Source organism: Oncorhynchus nerka, linkage group LG4 (genome assembly GCF_034236695.1).
Source record: "Oncorhynchus nerka isolate Pitt River linkage group LG4, Oner_Uvic_2.0, whole genome shotgun sequence".
Classification (NCBI taxonomy): Eukaryota; Metazoa; Chordata; class Actinopteri; order Salmoniformes; family Salmonidae; genus Oncorhynchus; species Oncorhynchus nerka.
In genome coordinates, this window is record NC_088399.1 from 96640059 (window position 1) to 96659502 (window position 19444).

A 19444-nucleotide genomic window follows, 5' to 3' on the forward strand; every position below is an offset into this window, starting at 1 on the left:
GTTTCACGCGAATGCTGCCATCAATCCACGGTTTCTGGTTTGGGAATGTTTTTATCGTTGCTATGGGAACGACATCTTCGACGCACGTTCTAATGAACTCGCACACCGAATCAGCGTATTCGTCAATATTTCCATCTGACGCAATACGAAACATGTCCCAGTCCACGTGATGGAAGCAGTCTTGGAGTGTGGAGTCAGCTTGGTCTGACCAGCGTTGGACAGACCTCAGCGTGGGAGCCTCTTGTTTTAGTTTCTGCCTGTAGGCAGGGATCAGCAATATGGAGTCGTGGTCAGCTTTTCCCGAAAGGGGGCGGGGCAGGGCCTTATATGCGTCGCGGAAGTTAGAGTAACAATGATCCAAGGTTTTACCACCCCTGGTTGCGCAATCGATATGCTGGTAAAATTTAGGGAGTCTTGTTTTCAGATTAGCTTTGTTAAAATCCCCAGCTACAATGAATGCAGCCTCCGGATAAATGGTTTCCAGTTTGCAAAGAGTTAAATAAAGTTCGTTCAGAGCCATCGATGTGTCTGCTTGGGGGGATATATACGGCTGTGATTATAATCGAGGAGAATTCTCTTGGAAGATAATGCGGTCTACATTTGATTGTGAGGAATTCTAAATCAGGTGAACAGAAGGATTTGAGTTCCTGTATGTTTCCTTCATCACACCATGTCTCGTTAGTCATGAGGCATACGCCCCGCCACTCTTCTTACCAGAAAGATGTTTGTTTCTGTCGGCGCGATGCGTGGAGAAACCCATTGGCTGCACCGCATCGGATAGCGTCTTCCCAGTAAGCCATGTTTCTGTGAAGCAGAGAACGTTGCAGTCTCTGATGTCCCTCTGGAATGCTACCCTTGCTCGGATTTCGTCAACCTTGTTGTCAAGAGACTGGACATTGGCAAGAAGAATGCTGGGGAGTGGTGCGCGATGTGCCCTTTTTCGGAGTCTGACCAGAACACCGCCTCGTTTCCCTCTTTTTCGGAGTCGTTTCCTTGGGTCGCTGCATGCGATCCATTCCGTTGTCCTGTTTGTAAGGCAGAACACCGGATCCGCGTCGCGGAAAACATATTCTTGGTCGTACTGATGGTGAGTTGGCGCTGATCTTATATTCAGTAGTTCTTCTCGACTGTATGTAATGAAACCTAAGATGACCTGGGGTACTAATGTAAGAAATAACACGTAAAAAAACAAAAAACTGCATAGTTTCCTAGGAACGCGAAGCGAGGCGGCCATCTCAGTCGGCGCCGGAAGTGTAACTGAGAAGAGACACCAGCCCCGACCCATCACATCATCTGACAGAGTAGACCCCAGCCCCGACCCATCACATCATCTAATGTGGGTAGACACCAGCCCCGACCCATCACATCATCTGACAGAGTAGACCCCAGCCCCGACCCATCACATCATCTAATGAGGGTAGACACCAGCCCCGACCCATCACATCATCTAATGAGGGTAGACACCAGCCCCGACCCATCACATCATCTGACAGAGTAGACCCCAGCCCCGACCCATCACATCATCTAATGAGGGTAGACACCAGCCCCGACCCATCACATCATCTGACAGAGTAGACCCCAGCCCCGACCCATCACATCATCTGACAGAGTAGACCCCAGCCCCGACCCATCACATCATCTGACAGAGTAGACCCCAGCCCCGACCCATCACATCATCTGACAGAGGGTAGACACCAGCCCCGACCCATCACATCATCTAATGTGAGTAGACACCAGCCCCGACCCATCACATCATCTGACAGAGTAGACCCCAGCCCCGACCCATCACATCATCTAATGAGGTTAGACACCAGCCCCGACCCATCACATCATCTGACAGAGTAGACCCCAGCCCGACCCATCACATCATCTAATGAATGATAGACACCAGCCCCGACCCATCACATCATCTGACAGAGTAGTCCCCAGCCCCGACCCATCACATCATCTAATGAGGGTAGACACCAGCCCCGACCCATCACATCATCTGACAGAGTAGACCCCAGCCCGACCCATCTAATGAATGATAGACATCATCATCTGACAGAGTAGACCCCAGCCCCGACCCATCACATCATCTAATGAGGGTAGACACCAGCCCCGACCCATCACATCATCTGACAGAGTAGACCCCAGCCCCGACCCATCACATCATCTAATGAGGGTAGACACCAGCCCCGACCCATCACATCATCTGACAGTAGACCCCAGCCCCGACCCATCACATCATCTGACAGAGTAGACCCCAGCCCCGACCCATCACATCATCTGACAGAGTAGACCCCAGCCCCGACCCATCACATCATCTGACAGAGTAGACCCCAGCCCCGACCCATCACATCATCTGACAGAGTAGACCCCAGCCCCAACCCATCACATCATCTAATGAGGGTAGACACCAGCCCCGACCCATCACATCATCTAATGAGGGTAGACACCAGCCCGACCCATCACATCATCTGACAGAGTAGACCCCAGCCCCGACCCATCACATCATCTAATGAGGGTAGACACCAGCCCCACCCATCACATCATCTGACAGAGTAGACCCCAGCCCCGACCCATCACATCATCTAATGAGGGTAGACACCAGCCCCGACCCATCACATCATCTAATGAGGGTAGACACCAGCCCCGACCCATCACATCATCTGACAGAGTAGACCCCAGCCCCGACCCATCACATCATCTAATGAGGGTAGACACCAGCCCCGACCCATCACATCATCTGACAGAGTAGACCCCAGCCCCGACCCATCACATCATCTGATGAGGATAGACACCAGCCCCGACCCATCACACCATCTGACAGAGTAGACCCCAGCCCCGACCCATCACATCATCTGATGATAGACCCCAGCCCCGACCCATCACATCATCTAATGAGGATAGACACCAGCCCCGACCCATCACATCATCTGACAGAGTAGTCCCCAGCCCCGACCCATCACATCATCTAATGAGGGTAGACCCCAGCCCCGACCCATCACATCATCTAATGAGGGTAGACCCCAGCCCCGACCCATCACATCATCTAATGAGGGTAGACCCCAGCCCCGACCCATCACATCATCTAATGAGGGTAGACACCAGCCCCGACCCATCACATCATCTGACAGAGTAGACCCCAGCCCCGACCCATCACATCATCTAATGAGGGTAGACCCCAGCCCCGACCCATCACATCATCTGACAGAGTAGACCCCAGCCCCGACCCATCACATCATCTAATGAGGGTAGACACCAGCCCCGACCCATCACATCATCTAATGAGGGTAGACACCAGCCCCGACCCATCTCATCATCTCACAGAGTAGACCCCAGCCCCGACCCATCTCATCATCTGACAGAGTAGACCCCAGCCCCGACCCATCACATCATCTAATGAGGGTAGACACCAGCCCCGACCCATCACATCATCTGACAGAGTAGACCCCAGCCCCGACCCATCACATCATCTGATGAGGGTAGACACCAGCCCCGACCCATCACATCATCTGACAGAGTAGACCCCAGCCCCGACCCATCACATCATCTGACAGAGTAGACCCCAGCCCCGACCCATCACATCATCTAATGAGGGTAGACCCCAGCCCCGACCCATCACATCATCTGACAGAGTAGACCCCATCCCCGACCCATCACATCATCTGACAGAGTAGACCCCAGCCCCGACCCATCACATCATCTGACAGAGTAGACCCCAGCCCCGACCCATCACATCATCTGACAGAGTAGACCCCAGCCCCGACCCATCACATCATCTGACAGAGTAGACCCCAGCCCCGACCCATCACATCATCTAATGAGGGTAGACACCAGCCCCGACCCATCACATCATCTAATGAGGGTAGACACCAGCCCCGACCCATCACATCATCTAATGAGGGTAGACACCAGCCCCGACCCATCACATCATCTGACAGAGTAGACCCCAGCCCCGACCCATCACATCATCTAATGAGGGTAGACCCCAGCCCCGACCCATCACATCATCTGACAGAGTAGACCCCAGCCCCGACCCATCACATCATCTGACAGAGTAGACCCCAGCCCGACCCATCACATCATCTGACAGAGTAGACCCCAGCCCCGACCCATCACATCATCTGACAGAGTAGACCCCAGCCCCGACCCATCACATCATCTGAATGAGGGTAGACCCCAGCCCCGACCCATCACATCATCTAATGAGGGTAGACACCAGCCCGACCCATCACATCATCTGAATGAGGGTAGACCCCAGCCCCGACCCATCACATCATCTGACAGGGTAGACCCCAGCCCCGACCCATCACATCATCTGAATGAGGGTAGACCCCAGCCCCGACCCATCACATCATCTGATGAGGGTAGACACCAGCCCCGACCCATCTCATCATCTGACAGAGTAGACCCCAGCCCCGACCCATCTCATCATCTGACAGAGTAGACCCCAGCCCCGACCCATCACATCTAATGTCAAGAATTCTGTGTTTTTTCCCCCTCCATTTTATTTGTACTTCCATGTCCTCTTATGTTCATCTGTGAAAGAGGGCGGGACTCTCACTGTGTCCTGTTTTGATTGACACCTCTAGGAGCCTACAGGTGCATGCGGAAACAGGCGTGCCTCACAGCCATTGGTTGGAGGAGCAGAGAGGGCAGGAGGGGGGAGATGTGCTGGGGGGGCCACTGAGGTACCCAGACCCCTGTATCTTCTGGTTACATGCTGACATGGAGGGTAAGGAACCCCGCCCCCCACCCCCACCCTTTTCTCTTTTCCCCAAAGTGTCTCATATTGTTTTCTTAGCTCAGTAAAGTTACGTCCAGATGACTAGGACCCCAAAGTGCAAAATATGCTAAGCTAAAGGGATATTGGGTTTTTGGATACGAACGCTAATAAGTTAGCATTTGTAGACCGTGGCCAAAATCATAGCTTGTGGGTTGCTTACAGGGTCAGGAAACCAATATGTTTTAAGTGTCTAATTTGGATGAGCTACCCTTCAACCACCGACTCCCCCTTGTCTGTCTTTAGCCATAGATGAGCGCTTGGACAGGCGTGTGGATCAGATGCTGTCGACAGGCCTGATAGACGAGCTCAGAGATTTCCACCTGAGATTCAACCAGCAGAAGATTCAGGACCAGAGGTGGGTGTGGTCGTGTTGCCACGGGTTCAGATGACGCTGGGTCGTGTTGCCACGGGGTCAGATGACGCTGGGTCGTGTTGCCACGGGGTCAGATGACGCTGGGTCGTGTTGCCACGGGGTCAGATGACGCTGGGTCGTGTTGCCATGGGGTCAGATAACGCTGGGTCGTGTTGCCACGGGGTCAGATGACGCTGGGTCGTGTCGCCGCTGGGTCGTGTCGCCACGGGGTCGTGTTGCCACGGGGTCAGATAACGCTGGGTCGTGTTGCCACGGGGTCAGATAACGCTGGGTCGTGTTGCCATGGGGTCGTGTTGCCACGGGGTCAGATAACGCTGGGTCGTGTTGCCATGGGGTCGTGTTGCCACGGGATCAGATAACGCTGGGTCGTGTTGCCATGGGGTCGTGTTGCCATGGGGTCGTGTTGCCATGGGGTCGTGTTGCCACGGGGTCAGATAACGCTGCGTAGGGCTGTTTCAGCCACTTATTGATTTGACCATTGATTGTGTGAGACTCTTAGGTGTGTTCACAGGGAATTGATGGCATATGTCCTTAGGACGCTGCTCTACCCACCGACTCCCTCCTTCAGCAACCCCCCCCACCTTTGACTGCGGTCACCAATATGCAAGGTCAATCCTTGTACAACGACCCCCCCCCTCGCTCGCTCTTCTTCTCTCTTCTCTACTTCCCCTCACGTGTCCTCTCTCTTCTCTTCTCCACATCCCCTCCATTCTTCTCTCTCTTGCCCTCTGCTGATGCACATCATCTCTCTCGAGGGGGGGGGGGTTAGGGAGAGAGAGTTCTATTATGGAGCCAGTGTGAGTCAGCAGATTGACACAGCTCTAGGGTGTGGCTGCTGCACTCACTGACACCACCACTGGACTGCAATAACGTAGAGCCACAATGGCATCCGGTCAGAGCTGCAGTGGCATGCAGACTGTGTTGTGCTTAATACATTTAGAGATGGAAACTGAGCTCATATGATTGACACTCAATGAAACCACATTGCCTCCGCCTCTTTCTGTTGCCTGCTCTTGTTCACTCTCATCAATCATTTAGAAGGAGAAATAAGGCAGAAACTCCCAGGTGATGCTTTTGAATCATTCAGGGGTAGTGTACACTTCATGTAGAAGGGTATATAATCCGATCACAACCAATGTCTCTCTCGTCAGGACCAGGGGACAACGTCTCAACAGGCTTCATGTCTCTGTCCAGTCCAGCAGCACCATGAGACCCTGTGTCCGTCTGTCTCCTGTCTCTCTCTGTCTCCCGGCCTGACCCCTACTGTGGAGTGATATGTAGAGTGATAGGGAAGGAGGGAGGTTTCAGAGAGCGTGTGGTGGGTTAGAGAGATGGAGACATTGCCCCTGGTTGTCTAGTCTAGCTCAAGACTGTGTGACACTTGTTATTTTTGGAGGACTTGATGACAATGATAAATGTAATGATACTGCTATAATCATATGTTACTACTGTTCACCACTTCCTCCCTCTCTCTCTGTCACCCCCCTTGCTCAGTGTCTCCTTATCTCCTCCTCTCTCTCCTCTCTCCTTATCTCCTCTCACTCCTTTTCTCTCCTCTCTCGCTCCTTCTCTCCTTCTCTCTCTCGCTCCTTCTCTCCTTCTCTCTCTCCCTCCTTCTCTCTCTCGCTCCTTCTCTCCTCTCTCTCGCTCCTTCTCTCCTCTCTCTCTCGCTCATTCTCTGCTCTCTCCTTCTCTCTCTCTCTGTCTCAGTCAGGACTACCAGCATGGTATATTCCAGTCTATAGGTTTTAAGGAGTTCCATGAGTACCTGACATGTCCTGATGAGACGACACAGGAGGTCCGAGAGACACTCCGGAACCAAGGTGTGTGTTTGAGAGACACTCCGGAACCAAGGTGTGTGTGTTTGAGAGACACTCCGGAACCAAGGTGTGTGTGTGTTTGAGAGACACTCCGGAACCAAGGTGTGTGTGTTTGAGAGACACTCCGGAACCAAGGTGTGTGTGTGTGTTTGAGAGACACTCCGGAACCAAGATGTGTGTGTGTTTGAGAGACACTCCGGAACCAAGGTGTGTGTGTGTTTGAGAGACACTCCGGAACCAAGGTGTGTGTGTGTTTGAGAGACACTCCGGAACCAAGGTGTGTGTGTGTTTGAGAGACACTCCGGAACCAAGGTGTGTGTGTGTGTTTGAGAGACACTCCGGAACCAAGGTGTGTGTGTGTTTGAGAGACACTCCGGAACCAAGGTGTGTGTGTGTGTTTGAGAGACACTCCGGAACCAAGGTGTGTGTGTGTTTTGAGAGACACTCCGGAACCAAGGTGTGTGTGTGTTTTGAGAGACACTCCGGAACCAAGGTGTGTGTGTTTGAGAGACACTCCGGAACCAAGGTGTGTGTGTGTTTGAGAGACACTCCGGAACCAAGGTGTGTGTGTGTTTGAGAGACACTCCGGAACCAAGGTGTGTGTGTGTTTGAGAGACACTCCGGAACCAAGGTGTGTGTGTGTTTGAGAGACACTCCGGAACCAAGGTGTGTGTGTGTGTTTGAGAGACACTCCGGAACCAAGGTGTGTGTGTGTTTGAGAGACACTCCGGAACCAAGGTGTGTGTGTGTGTTTGAGAGACACTCCGGAACCAAGGTGTGTGTGTGTTTGAGAGACACTCCGGAACCAAGGTGTGTGTGTGTTTGAGAGACACTCCGGAACCAAGGTGTGTGTTTGCGTACCAGGGTTAGGGTTAGGAAGATGTGGTGCCATTGATTTGACCATAAATTTACCAGACCCATGAACATTTATTCCCTAATCTGATTAGGGCGTCCAGCCACTTTTCTCACTATGACAGAAATCACTTTTTAGTTTTTTAAATAATTCATTTTAACAGAACATTCAACTAGGATGCAACATCGTGCGTCATTCTTACCGAATTCTGTTGAGCAATTTGTAGATATTAGATGCCATAGGCTGCGTGCCCATAAGGTTATGGAAAGCTTTTTCTAAAGTAAATTGAATTAAATTGCCAAATTTATATAGCCTAATTAGCTTACTCATGTTTATTCAGAAATAAATAAAATCATTGATTTTGGTCACAGAGGATCATTTAGCTTCTTTAAAAAAACTAAACTGTGGTTTGTTTTAAATCGCCTAGCCTGCAGTCAGAAGGACTGGCAATTTGGGCAGCAAATACCAAATAGACGATTTGTAGAGTTGCAACTGTCAGTGAAAAGCAGAACGATCCATCCAGACATATCGCAATATTTAAAAATACAAGCACGGAGAAACTGTTTCGAAAGCAAATTTGCTGTAACGAGAAGACAATGAGAGACTCCCTGCTGAGTCACTTCCTGTCTTATCATTGGGTCAGGGACACTTCCTCCAGGTTAGATGGAGGTCATGCTGTATTTGTGTTCTCATAGGGCTCACATATGGATCAGACATCGTTTTCATTGATCTGTTAATGTCAGCCGAGTAGGCTACCCTGTCATTTGTGTCATATTTATAAAAAATAATTAAAAGAAAGATTCTGCTGATGTCTTTAGTCATATAAAGTGTTGTAGAATTGCCATGAAATGTGATTTATAAAAGGCCAAAATTATTCAAAGAAAGAGGAAGAAATCTGATCAGCCTACTCTGAGTTATATAATTTGCATAAATTATGAATATTCAATCTCCTCATCACATTACGAATAGTGTAGCAAGGTAAAACATGCTCCATAATATGTAGTAAAACGTTCAGGTTTCAAACAATTACGTGTTTTCAAAATGTATACTACCTCCAGCACATTGCAACGTTGTGTGGGACGCGCCGAGGCCTGCCTAGTCAACGTTGTGTGGGACGCGCTGAGGCCTGCCTAGTCAACGTTGTGTGGGACGCGCTGAGGCCTGCCTAGTCAACGTTGTGTGGGACGCGCTGAGGCCTGCCTAGTCAACGTTGTGTGGGACGCGCTGAGGCCTGCCTAGTCAACGTTGTGTGGGACGCGCTGAGGCCTGCCTAGTCAACGTTGTGTGGGACGCGCTGAGGCCTGCCTAGTCAACGTTGTGTGGGACGTGATGAGGCCTGCCTAGTCAACGTTGTGTGGGACGTGATGAGGCCTGCCTAGTCAACGTTGTGTGGGACGCGCTGAGGCCTGCCTAGTCAACGTTGTGGGACGCGTTGAGGCCTGCCTAGTCAACGTTGTGTGGGACGCGCTGAGGCCTGCCTAGTCAACGTTGTGTGGGACGTGATGAGGCCTGCCTAGTCAACGTTGTGTGGGACGCGCCGAGGCCTGCCTAGTCAACGTCTTGTGGGACGTGATGAGGCCTGCCTAGTCAACGTCTTGTGGGACGTGATGAGGCCTGCCTAGTCAACGTTGTGTGGGACGTGATGAGGCCTGCCTAGTCAACGTTGTGTGGGACGCGCCGAGGCCTGCCTAGTCAACGTTGTGTGGGACGTGATGAGGCCTGCCTAGTCAACGTTGTGTGGGACGTGATGAGGCCTGCCTAGTCAACGTTGTGTGGGACGTGATGAGGCCTGCCTAGTCAGCGTTGTGCGGGACGTGATGAGGCCTGCCTAGTCAGCGTTGTGCGGGACGCGCCGAGGCCTGCCTAGTCAGCGTTGTGCGGGACGCGCCGAGGCCTGCCTAGTTGCCTATACACTTGAATGGGAAGTGCGCTTCAATTAGCAGTTGGGGAAATAACAATAGGAGCTCTTTTTAATAGTGGGCATATATATATATTTTTTAATTATTGTTATTTTGTTACATGTGATTTGATTCAGAATTGTTGGGCAATGACTGGTCGTATTAAACCACGTTTCACTCCAGCAGCGACAAACAGCTGTTGGCTCCGTGTCCTCGGCTCTCGCTGGTATTTACCTTAGTCAACAGCTGTTGGCGCCGTGTCCTCGGCTCACTGGTATTTACCTCAGTCAACAGCTGTTGGCGTCGTGTCCTCGGCTCTCGCTGGTATTTACCTCAGTCAACAGCTGTTGGCGCCGTGTCCTCGGCTCACTGGTATTTACCTCAGTCAACAGCTGTTGGCGCCGTGTCCTCGGCTCTCGCTGGTATTTACCTCAGTCAACAGCTGTTGGCGTCGTGTCCTCGGCTCTCACTACAGCCACTGGTATTTACCTCCGTCAACAGCTGTTGGCGCCGTGTCCTCGGCTCTCACTGGTATTTACCTCAGTCAACAGCTGTTGGCGCCGTGTCCTCGGCTCACTGGTATTTACCTCAGTCAACAGCTGTTGGCGCCGTGTCCTCGGCTCACTGGTATTTACCTCAGTCAACAGCTGTTGGCTCCGTGTCCTCGGCTCTCGCTGGTATTTACCTCAGTCAACAGCTGTTGGCGCCGTGTCCTCGGCTCACTGGTATTTACCTCAGTCAACAGCTGTTGGCGTCGTGTCCTCGGCTCTCGCTGGTATTTACCTCAGTCAACAGCTGTTGGCGCCGTGTCCTCGGCTCACTGGTATTTACCTCAGTCAACAGCTGTTGGCGCCGTGTCCTCGGCTCACTGGTATTTACCTCAGTCAACAGCTGTTGGCGTCGTGTCCTCGGCTCTCGCTGGTATTTACCTCAGTCAACAGCTGTTGGCGCCGTGTCCTCGGCTCACTGGTATTTACCTCAGTCAACAGCTGTTGGCGTCGTGTCCTCGGCTCTCGCTGGTATTTACCTCAGTCAACAGCTGTTGGCGCCGTGTCCTCGGCTCACTGGTATTTACCTCAGTCAACAGCTGTTGGCTCCGTGTCCTCGGCTCTCGCTGGTATTTACCTCAGTCAACAGCTGTTGGCGTCGTGTCCTCGGCTCTCACTACATCCACTGGTATTTACCTCCGTCAACAGCTGTTGGCTCCGTGTCCTCGGCTCTCACTGGTATTTACCTCAGTCAACAGCTGTTGGCGCCGTGTCCTCGGCTCTCGCTGGTATTTACCTCAGTCAACAGCTGTTGGCGTCGTGTCCTCGGCTCTCACTACATCCACTGGTATTTACCTCCGTCAACAGCTGTTGGCTCCGTGTCCTCGGCTCTCACTGGTATTTACCTCAGTCAACAGCTGTTGGCGCCGTGTCCTCGGCTCTCACTGGTATTTACCTCAGTCAACAGCTGTTGGCGCCGTGTCCTCGGCTCTCGCTGGTATTTACCTCAGTCAATAGGCTGAAAAGCTTTTATTTTTGTAATGGAATTTAGTATTTTTATCAGCTTTTCATTTTGGGGGTTTGGGGCAAATACCGGCTATTACCAGCTAACAGAAGCCTTGGTGTGTGTGTGTGTGTGTGTGTGTGTGTGTGAGAGATTTAATGGACTGAATCTCTTTCTCTCTCAGGTGTAGAGAATCTGAAGATGGCTACGAGACGGTACGCCAGGAAACAGAACAAATGGGTCCGTAATCGCTTCCTCAAGAGTGAGTCCCTCTCTCCGTCCCTCTCTCCGTCCCTCTCTCCGTCCCCTGTCCGTCCCCCTCGCCGTCCCCCTCTCCGTCCCCTGTCCGTCCCCTGTCCGTCCCCCTCTCCGTCCCTCTCTCCGTCCCCCTCTCCGTCCCTCTCTCCGTCCCCCTCTCCGTCCCCCTGTCCGTCCCTCTCTCCGTCCCTCTGTCCGTCCCTCTCCCGTCCCCCTGTCCGTCCCCCTGTCCGTCCCTCTCTCCGTCCCCCTGTCCGTCCCTCTCTCCGTCCCCCTGTCCGTCTCTCCGTCCCCCTGTCCGTCCCCCTGTCCGTCCTCCCTCTCCGTCCCCCTCTCCGTCCCTCTGTCCGTCCCTCTGTCCGTCCCCCTCTCCGTCCCCTCCGCCCCTCCGTCCCCTGTCCGTCCCTCTCTCCGTCCCCTGTCCGTCCCTCTCTCCGTGCCCCTGTCCGTTCTTCTCTCTGTCCGTCCCCCTGTCCGTTCTTCTCTCCGTCCCTCTCTCCGTCCCCCTGTCCGTCCCTCTCTCCGTCCCCCTGTCCGTTCTTCTCTCCGTCCCTCAGTCCGTTCCTCTTCCTCATCTCTTCGATGTGTGTGTTATCAACATGATGTTGTAGTAATCAGACCTGACTTTCACACAGACTGAAACACACCAACAACCCCTCCTACACACACACACACCATGTTTTTCTATCCCAGTTGGGACCTAAAGTTCGTCTCCATTCAAAATCCTATTTTCCCTGACCTTTCCCCTTTACCCCCAAACTCTAAACCGAACCACTAAGTTTAAAAGAGCCTTTGTCCTCATGGTAACGAGGGAACATTTTCTGTGTTTTACTATCCTTGTGGGGACATTTGGGGGATTTTTGGTCCCCACGAGGATTTACACACACACACACACACACTACTCAAACCCTAGACCCTACCCACTAAGCCCAATCCCTGAGGCATTTCATGTACATCAACTCACAAACAAGGACAAACATTTTTTTTTAAATATATTTTTATTTAACCAGGTAGGCCAGTTGAGAACACCTTTATTTAACCAGGTAGGCCAGTTGAGAACACCTTTATTTAACCAGGTAGGCCAGTTGAGAACACCTTTATTTAACCAGGTAGGCTAGTTGAGAACACCTTTATTTAACCAGGTAGGCCAGTTGAGAACACCTTTATTTAACCAGGTAGGCCAGTTGAGAACAAGTTCTCATTTACAACTGCGACCTGGCCAAGATAAAGCAAAGCAGTGCGACAAAAACAACAACTCATGAACAAACGTACAGTCATTAACACAATAGAAAAGTTTATATACAGAGTGTGTTCAAATGGAGTGAGGAGGCAAAAATATGCCAAAAGTGGCGAAGTAATTACAATTTAGAAGATTAACACTGGAGTGATAGACGTTTCAGATGAGGATGTGCAAGTTGAAACAAATATGGGATGAGGTAGGTTGGATGGGCTATTTACAGATGGGCTGTGTACAGCTGCATCGATCGGTAAACTGCTCTGACAGCCGACACACAGCCAATGACACACTCTCAACAGCACACCCCCTATTGAGGAGGAGGAGGAGGAGGAGGAGGAGGAGGAGGAACCTTCCCAGACGTGGTTGTAGGGGTTATCCATTGTATTTGGGTTGGGCATCCATTCATTCGATGTACGTGCCTCAGGGATTGGGCCTAAGGGTCTAGGGTTTGAGTGGGGGATTGGGCCTAAGGGGGTAGGGTCTAGGGTTTGAGTGGGGATTGGGCCTAAGGGGTAGGGTCTAGGGTTTGAGTGGGGATTGAGCCTAAGGGTTTGGTAGGGTCTAGGGGTTTGAGTGGGGGATTGGGCCTAAGGGGGTAGGGTCTAGGGTTTGAGTGGAGGATTGGGCCTAAGGGGGTAGGGTCTAGGGTTTGAGTGGGGGATTGGGCCTAAGGGGGTAGGGTCTAGGGTTTGAGTGGGGGATTGGGCCTAAGGGGGTAGGGTCTAGGGTTTGAGTGGGGGATTGGGCCTAAGGGGGTAGGGTCTAGGGTTTGAGTGGAGGATTGGGCCTAAGGGTCTAGGGTTTGAGTGGGGGATTGGGCCTAAGGGGTAGGGTCTAGGGTTTGAGTGGGGGATTGGGCCTAAGGGGGTAGGGTCTAGGGTTTGAGTGGGGGATTGGACCTAAGGGGGTAGGGTCTAGGGTTTGAGTGGGGGATTGGACCTAAGGGGGTAGGGTCTAGGGTTTGAGTGGGGGATTGGGCAGCCAGACAGCCTGAAGCACTTCTGACCTGCACTAACCCCTTAGCCTTGATTCTTGATCCCCCACCTGTCTCCACCGCTTGTCTCTTCCTCCACCCTCGTCTTCCTCCAGTCCTAATCCTGTTAGGACAGAAGTGGCTTAAACCTCCTCACCTCTCTGTCTGACCTCAGTGGCCTGCACCAGATGGATAGACTGTGTTTGTTGTCTGTGAGAGAGACTGTGTGACTGTCTGCGTGTGTGTGAGAGAGACTGTGTGACTATCTGTCTCTGTGTCTCTGTGTGTCGTGTGTGTGCGCCAGCCAGTGAAAGAGACTGTCTGTGTGAGAGACAGTGTGTGTGTGTCCACATTGCCTGGGTGTCTGCTTGTCTGGCTTATGTGCTTATCTGCTTATCTTTACCTTGGTGCTTAGTTCCAAGCTTTCTTCTCCGTGACGATGGTCAATCAACATCGGTAATGAAGGCCTCCGCTGAGGACCAGACGATGTTGGCCAATCATGATACTTCCCAGAGTGTTAGACTGGCTTGGTTAACTACTAAGGCTGTAACTATTCCAGTATCGCAATATTTTTGGGTCCATGGCAAACAGAATGCAGACTCTCTTTAGTCCTTTCATTACTATTATATATTAACCTTTTATTTGAACTAGGCTAGTCAGTTAAGAACAAATTCTTATTTTTACAATGACGGCTAAACCCGGCCCAAACCCTAACCAGGACGGCGCTCCGCCGCTGTGGGACTTCCAATCACGGCCGGTTGTGATACAGCCTGGAATCGAACCAGGGTCTGTAGTGCCGCCTTAGCACTCAGTCGCAGTGCTTTAGACCGCTTTAAAAACCTATTGAATGTCAAATATTGTGTGCTGTAGCTTGGGAAAATACGTAAATGTGACTCTGGATGACAACATAATGATGTTTTGTTTCCAACATTAGGGCTGTTTTCTTAAAGAATTAATTACGTGGCCCTTTTTGGGTGTATTTCGTGGCCCCCCCCCGTCTCACTCTCTCTCCCACCCCAGGTTTTACAACAGTCATAAATTCCTGGTAGAAACTCTCTCTTTACTGCCATGGGGTATTGAGGGAGGGTGCCTATGGAGACATTCTTATTGCCAAATTTCCTAATCTCCAAAATTGGAGAATTAAACCATATTTATATTTTTGAGAATGTGGGAATGGTCCGTGGACACTTAAAACTTCTCTAGGATAGTGGGCAGCTTTCGGAATTTTGGATGAAAAGCATGCCCAAATTCAACTGCCTGCTACTCATCCCCTGGAAGATAAGATATGCGTGTTATTAGTAGATTTGGATAGAAAACACTCTGAAGTTTCTAAAACTGTTTGAATCATGTCTGTGAGTATAACAGAACTTATTTGGCAGGCGAAACCCCGAGGACAAACCGTTCAGAGTTTTGTTTTGTTTTGAGGTCACTCTCTTTCAAATGGGTTTTCCTTGGGAATCCAGATTTCTAAGGGACCTTCTAGCAGTTCCTAATGTGTAATGAAGAAGTACGGCCATCCAGAACGAGGGTAACTTGAAGTGTACTGTTAGATTGAGGCGCGATCACCCCATCTTCAATTTTATCGATTATTTATGTTAATACCTAAAGTTGTATTACATAAGTGGTTTGAAAGGTTTTGGCAAAGTTTACAGGTAACTTTTAAGATATTTTGTAGCGAGTTGGAACCGGTGTTTTTCTGGATCAAACGCGCCAAATAAATGGACATTTTGGATATATATGGATGGAACTAATCGAACAAAAGGACCATTTGTTTATGGGACATATTGGAGTGCCAACAAAGATTGTCAAAGATAAGGCATGAATTATATCTTTATTTCTGCGTTTTGTGTCGCGCCTGCTGGGTTGAAATATGCTTCTCTCTTTTTGTTTACTATGGTGCTATCCTCAGAAAGCCTTTTTGAAATCTGACATGTTGGCTGGATTCACAACAAGTGTAGCTTTAATTTGGTATCTTACATGGTTGATTTTTATAGTAATTTATTTGAATTTGGCGCTCTGCATTTTCACTGGCTTTCGGCCAGGTGGGACGCTACCGTCCCACATATCCCAAAGAGGTTTTAAGGACAGTCATGTCGCGTTTGTCTTGGTCTTATGAAGGACAGGAAACGTTACTGTGTCTTTGGTTCCACTTCTAAATTGGACAATGATCCCAAGGATGACAGAATGGCATCTGATGGTTGTATAAAATATATGATTGAATATGAAACTATTTGTGAGAAGATGTAATGTGATGTTGGCCTTCTAAATGAGATACTTGTTTAGAAATAAAGTTTTAACAATTCAGTGGCCACGCGCCCCCCCTGAGCCCAGACATTACACCAGGCGTCATGGAAACGCCCTTCTTCTTGACAAAATTTACATTTTATGCTAAAGAGACCCACGGTAAGCCGGATGTCTCGATTGGTTAAGAAATCTACAAACTAGAGTCAAGATAATGGGCGGGACGAGGTCCCAACATTGGAATTACTCTAGAGACCAAAACATGCTAGGTGACGCTTGTGAAGTGGTTTTAAACTACAAGTCGACCAAAGGACAAGACCAGGAAACATGGAGATCATTCCCACATTGACTAAGAAATCTACAAACGTACGAAAAATTATTCAGGCTGCAGCTTTTTTAAGTACTTTAGTCTGGAAAGCGCAGCCGGTTGACCAGATGGTAACGCTGACGTGTACATTATAACAAGCTACAAAACTAGGATATACTTTAATCGGACAAACCAGAGACTTTCTGTCCACAATCTATCCAGGAGACGGACCGCGGAGACGGGACAACAAAGGCACTCGTAAATATGAAAATTGCAATTTATTTTCGAATCAGCGGCTGTTCATGTTAAAAGTATTAGCATTTCGCGAGTGTTGTTATCAACTGTATTCTAGTGAATCCTCTCTGACTTTCCCGCTCTTTTCCTGTCCCCGCCCCTTTCCTTTGTCTACCAAGCCGTGACTAGGGACTTGCTTATCATGTCAGTAACCAATTCTATGAACTATTGTGTGTATACAATTTGTATATCGCTTATTCATGATCTATGCTAGGGGTTCGTACAGATATCCAAGCGTTTGCGACATTCAGAATATGACTGAGGTAATATCACATTAATAGAAGACCTTAATCGATAAGATGTGAAAATATCTGAAGAGTTATATTTTATATATTTAATATATTATTTGGGAAATTGACGCCATAAAACAACCGAGGTAATTACTCTTCTGTGATTCGTTGAATAATTATACAGAATTGGTTTGATGATAATATACGATCTTCACATTTTAATGATAGTCAACGCTACGACACCTCCACTGAGGTCAGGAAATACTGTGGATGTGTTAGGCTGCTTTGATCCAGTTAGCAACCTCTCTTAACCTCTCTTAATGAATCTCCCTTTTCTAAGCTCCCTGACTATCCAGATTCATCCGGCAACAAGACGTCAGTCATTTTAATGATGACGATGATGAACACGAAGTTACTACTGATCCCCCAAAGGAAGTCATTATGTTTACCAGAGTGATAGGCTGGTTTGTGATAGGCTTATCACAAATGTCCACTCCCCGTTACCAAGTTCTTTTAGCGTCACTGGTGACAACTTTATCCGGAATCATTAGATAGATTCATTAGATAGAATCATTAGATTCATTAGATAGAATCGTTAGATTCATTAGATAGAATCGTTAGATTCATTAGATAGAATCGTTAGATTCATTAGATAGAATCGTTAGATTCATTAGATAGAATCGTTAGATTCATTAGATAGAATCATTAGATAGATTCATTAGATAGAATCATTAGATAGATTCATTAGATAGATTCATTAGATAGAATCATTAGATTCATTAGATAGAATCATTAGATTCATTAGATAGAATCATTAGATAGATTCATTAGATAGAATCATTAGATAGATTCATTAGATAGAATCATTAGATAGATTCATTAGATAGAATCATTAGATAGATTCATTAGATAGAATCATTAGATAGATTCATTAGATTCATTAGATAGATTCATTAGATAGAATCATTAGAATCATTAGATTCATTAGATAGAATCATTAGATTCATTAGATAGAATCATTAGATAGATTCATTAGATAGATTCATTAGATAGATTCATTAGATAGAATCATTAGATAGAATCGATAGAATCGTTAGATAGAATCGTTAGATCACTTTCACCCCTGCGTCCATATGTCTCCCTGGTAACGTCACCTCCTACGTGCAAATTTGATGAATGAAACAAACAGCTCTTAAAACACCCCAAATTTAAAAACAGAATAGTTTTGTTATGCCTACTCTTTCAACCTGAAATGATGTTTACTGCTGTTTGCATAGCGGTAGACAGCTGGGCCCTCTCTGAGCTGGCGTGTGTCTGTGGTGAATGTAGGCCCCTGAGCTGAGTCATAAGGGAAACCTACCACCCATTATCAAATAGGGGGATGTTTGAAATCACCCACTAATGAATGTCATTTGCTGTTGTTGCTGATTAAAATCTAGTAATGATGGTGAAGCTGAACAATCTAAATCCAATCTAATGTAATCCCTGATCAGCGTGTAGCCGATACCCAGATGAGAGTTATCTCCGGTGGTAGCTCAGGCTACTTCTATTTCGGTTTAAAACCCCATTTTCAGCATTTTGATAAACATTAACGAGTAAATCACAATTGAACAAAAATATAAACGCAACAAATTCAACAAATTTATTTTTTTACTGTGTTTAAAAGTTCATACAAGAAAATCTGTCAATTGAAATTAATGTATTAGGCCCGAATCTATGGATTTCGCTTGACTGGGAATACAGATATGCATTTGTTGGTCTCAGATACCTTAGGAGTGGTCCTTAGGAGTGGACCTTAGGAGTGGACCTTAGGAGTGGACCTTAGGAGTGGACCTTAGGAGTGGTCCTTAGGAGTGGTCCTTAGGAGTGGTCCTTAGGAGTGGACCTTAGGAGTGGTCCTTAGGAGTGGACCTGGACCTTAGGAGTGGACCTTAGGAGTGGACCTTAGGAGTGGTCCTTAGGAGTGGACCTTAGGAGTGGTCCTTAGGAGTGGTCCTTAGGAGTGGACCTTAGGAGTGGTCCTTAGGAGTGGTCCTTAGGAGTGGTCCTTAGGAGTGGACCTTAGGAGTGGACCTGGACCTTAGGAGTGGACCTTAGGAGTGGACCTTAGGAGTGGTCCTTAGGAGTGGACCTTAGGAGTGGTCCTTAGGAGTGGTCCTTAGGAGTGGACCTTAGGAGTGGACCTTAGGAGTGGTCCTTAGGAGTGGTCCTTAGGAGTGGTCCTTAGGAGTGGACCTTAGGAGTGGACCTTAGGAGTGGACCTTAGGAGTGGACCTTAGGAGTGGACCTTAGGAGTGGACCTGGTCCTTAGGAGTGGTCCTTAGGAGTGGACCTTAGGAGTGGTCCTTAGGAGTGGTCCTTAGGAGTGGTCCTTAGGAGTGGTCCTTAGGAGTGGACCTTAGGAGTGGACCTTAGGAGTGGTCCTTAGGAGTGGACCTTAGGAGTGGTCCTTAGGAGTGGTCCTTAGGAGTGGACCTTAGGAGTGGACCTTAGGAGTGGACCTGGTCCTTAGGAGTGGTCCTTAGGAGTGGTCCTTAGGAGTGGACCTTAGGAGTGGACCTTAGGAGTGGATCAGAACCAGTTCTGCTGTCTGACCACCATTTTGCCTCACGCAGCGTTTCACATCTCCTAGATGTCACATAGAGTTGATCACACTTGATTGTGGCCTGTGTATTGTTGTCACGAAGTTGCTGGATAT

General features: G+C 49.0%; 1 protein-coding gene across 1 annotated transcript in view; it reads left to right on the top strand.

Moving 5' to 3' along the window:
- The window catches only part of trit1 (tRNA isopentenyltransferase 1), a 105073-nt gene that overhangs the window by 53279 nt on the left and 32350 nt on the right, over positions 1-19444 (top strand). The window contains exons 5-8 of the mRNA XM_065018056.1: positions 4578-4720; positions 5015-5126; positions 6855-6967; positions 11391-11468. Coding sequence (XP_064874128.1) covers positions 4578-4720; positions 5015-5126; positions 6855-6967; positions 11391-11468 — 446 coding nt within the window. The remainder of the gene's footprint in view (positions 1-4577; positions 4721-5014; positions 5127-6854; positions 6968-11390; positions 11469-19444) is intronic.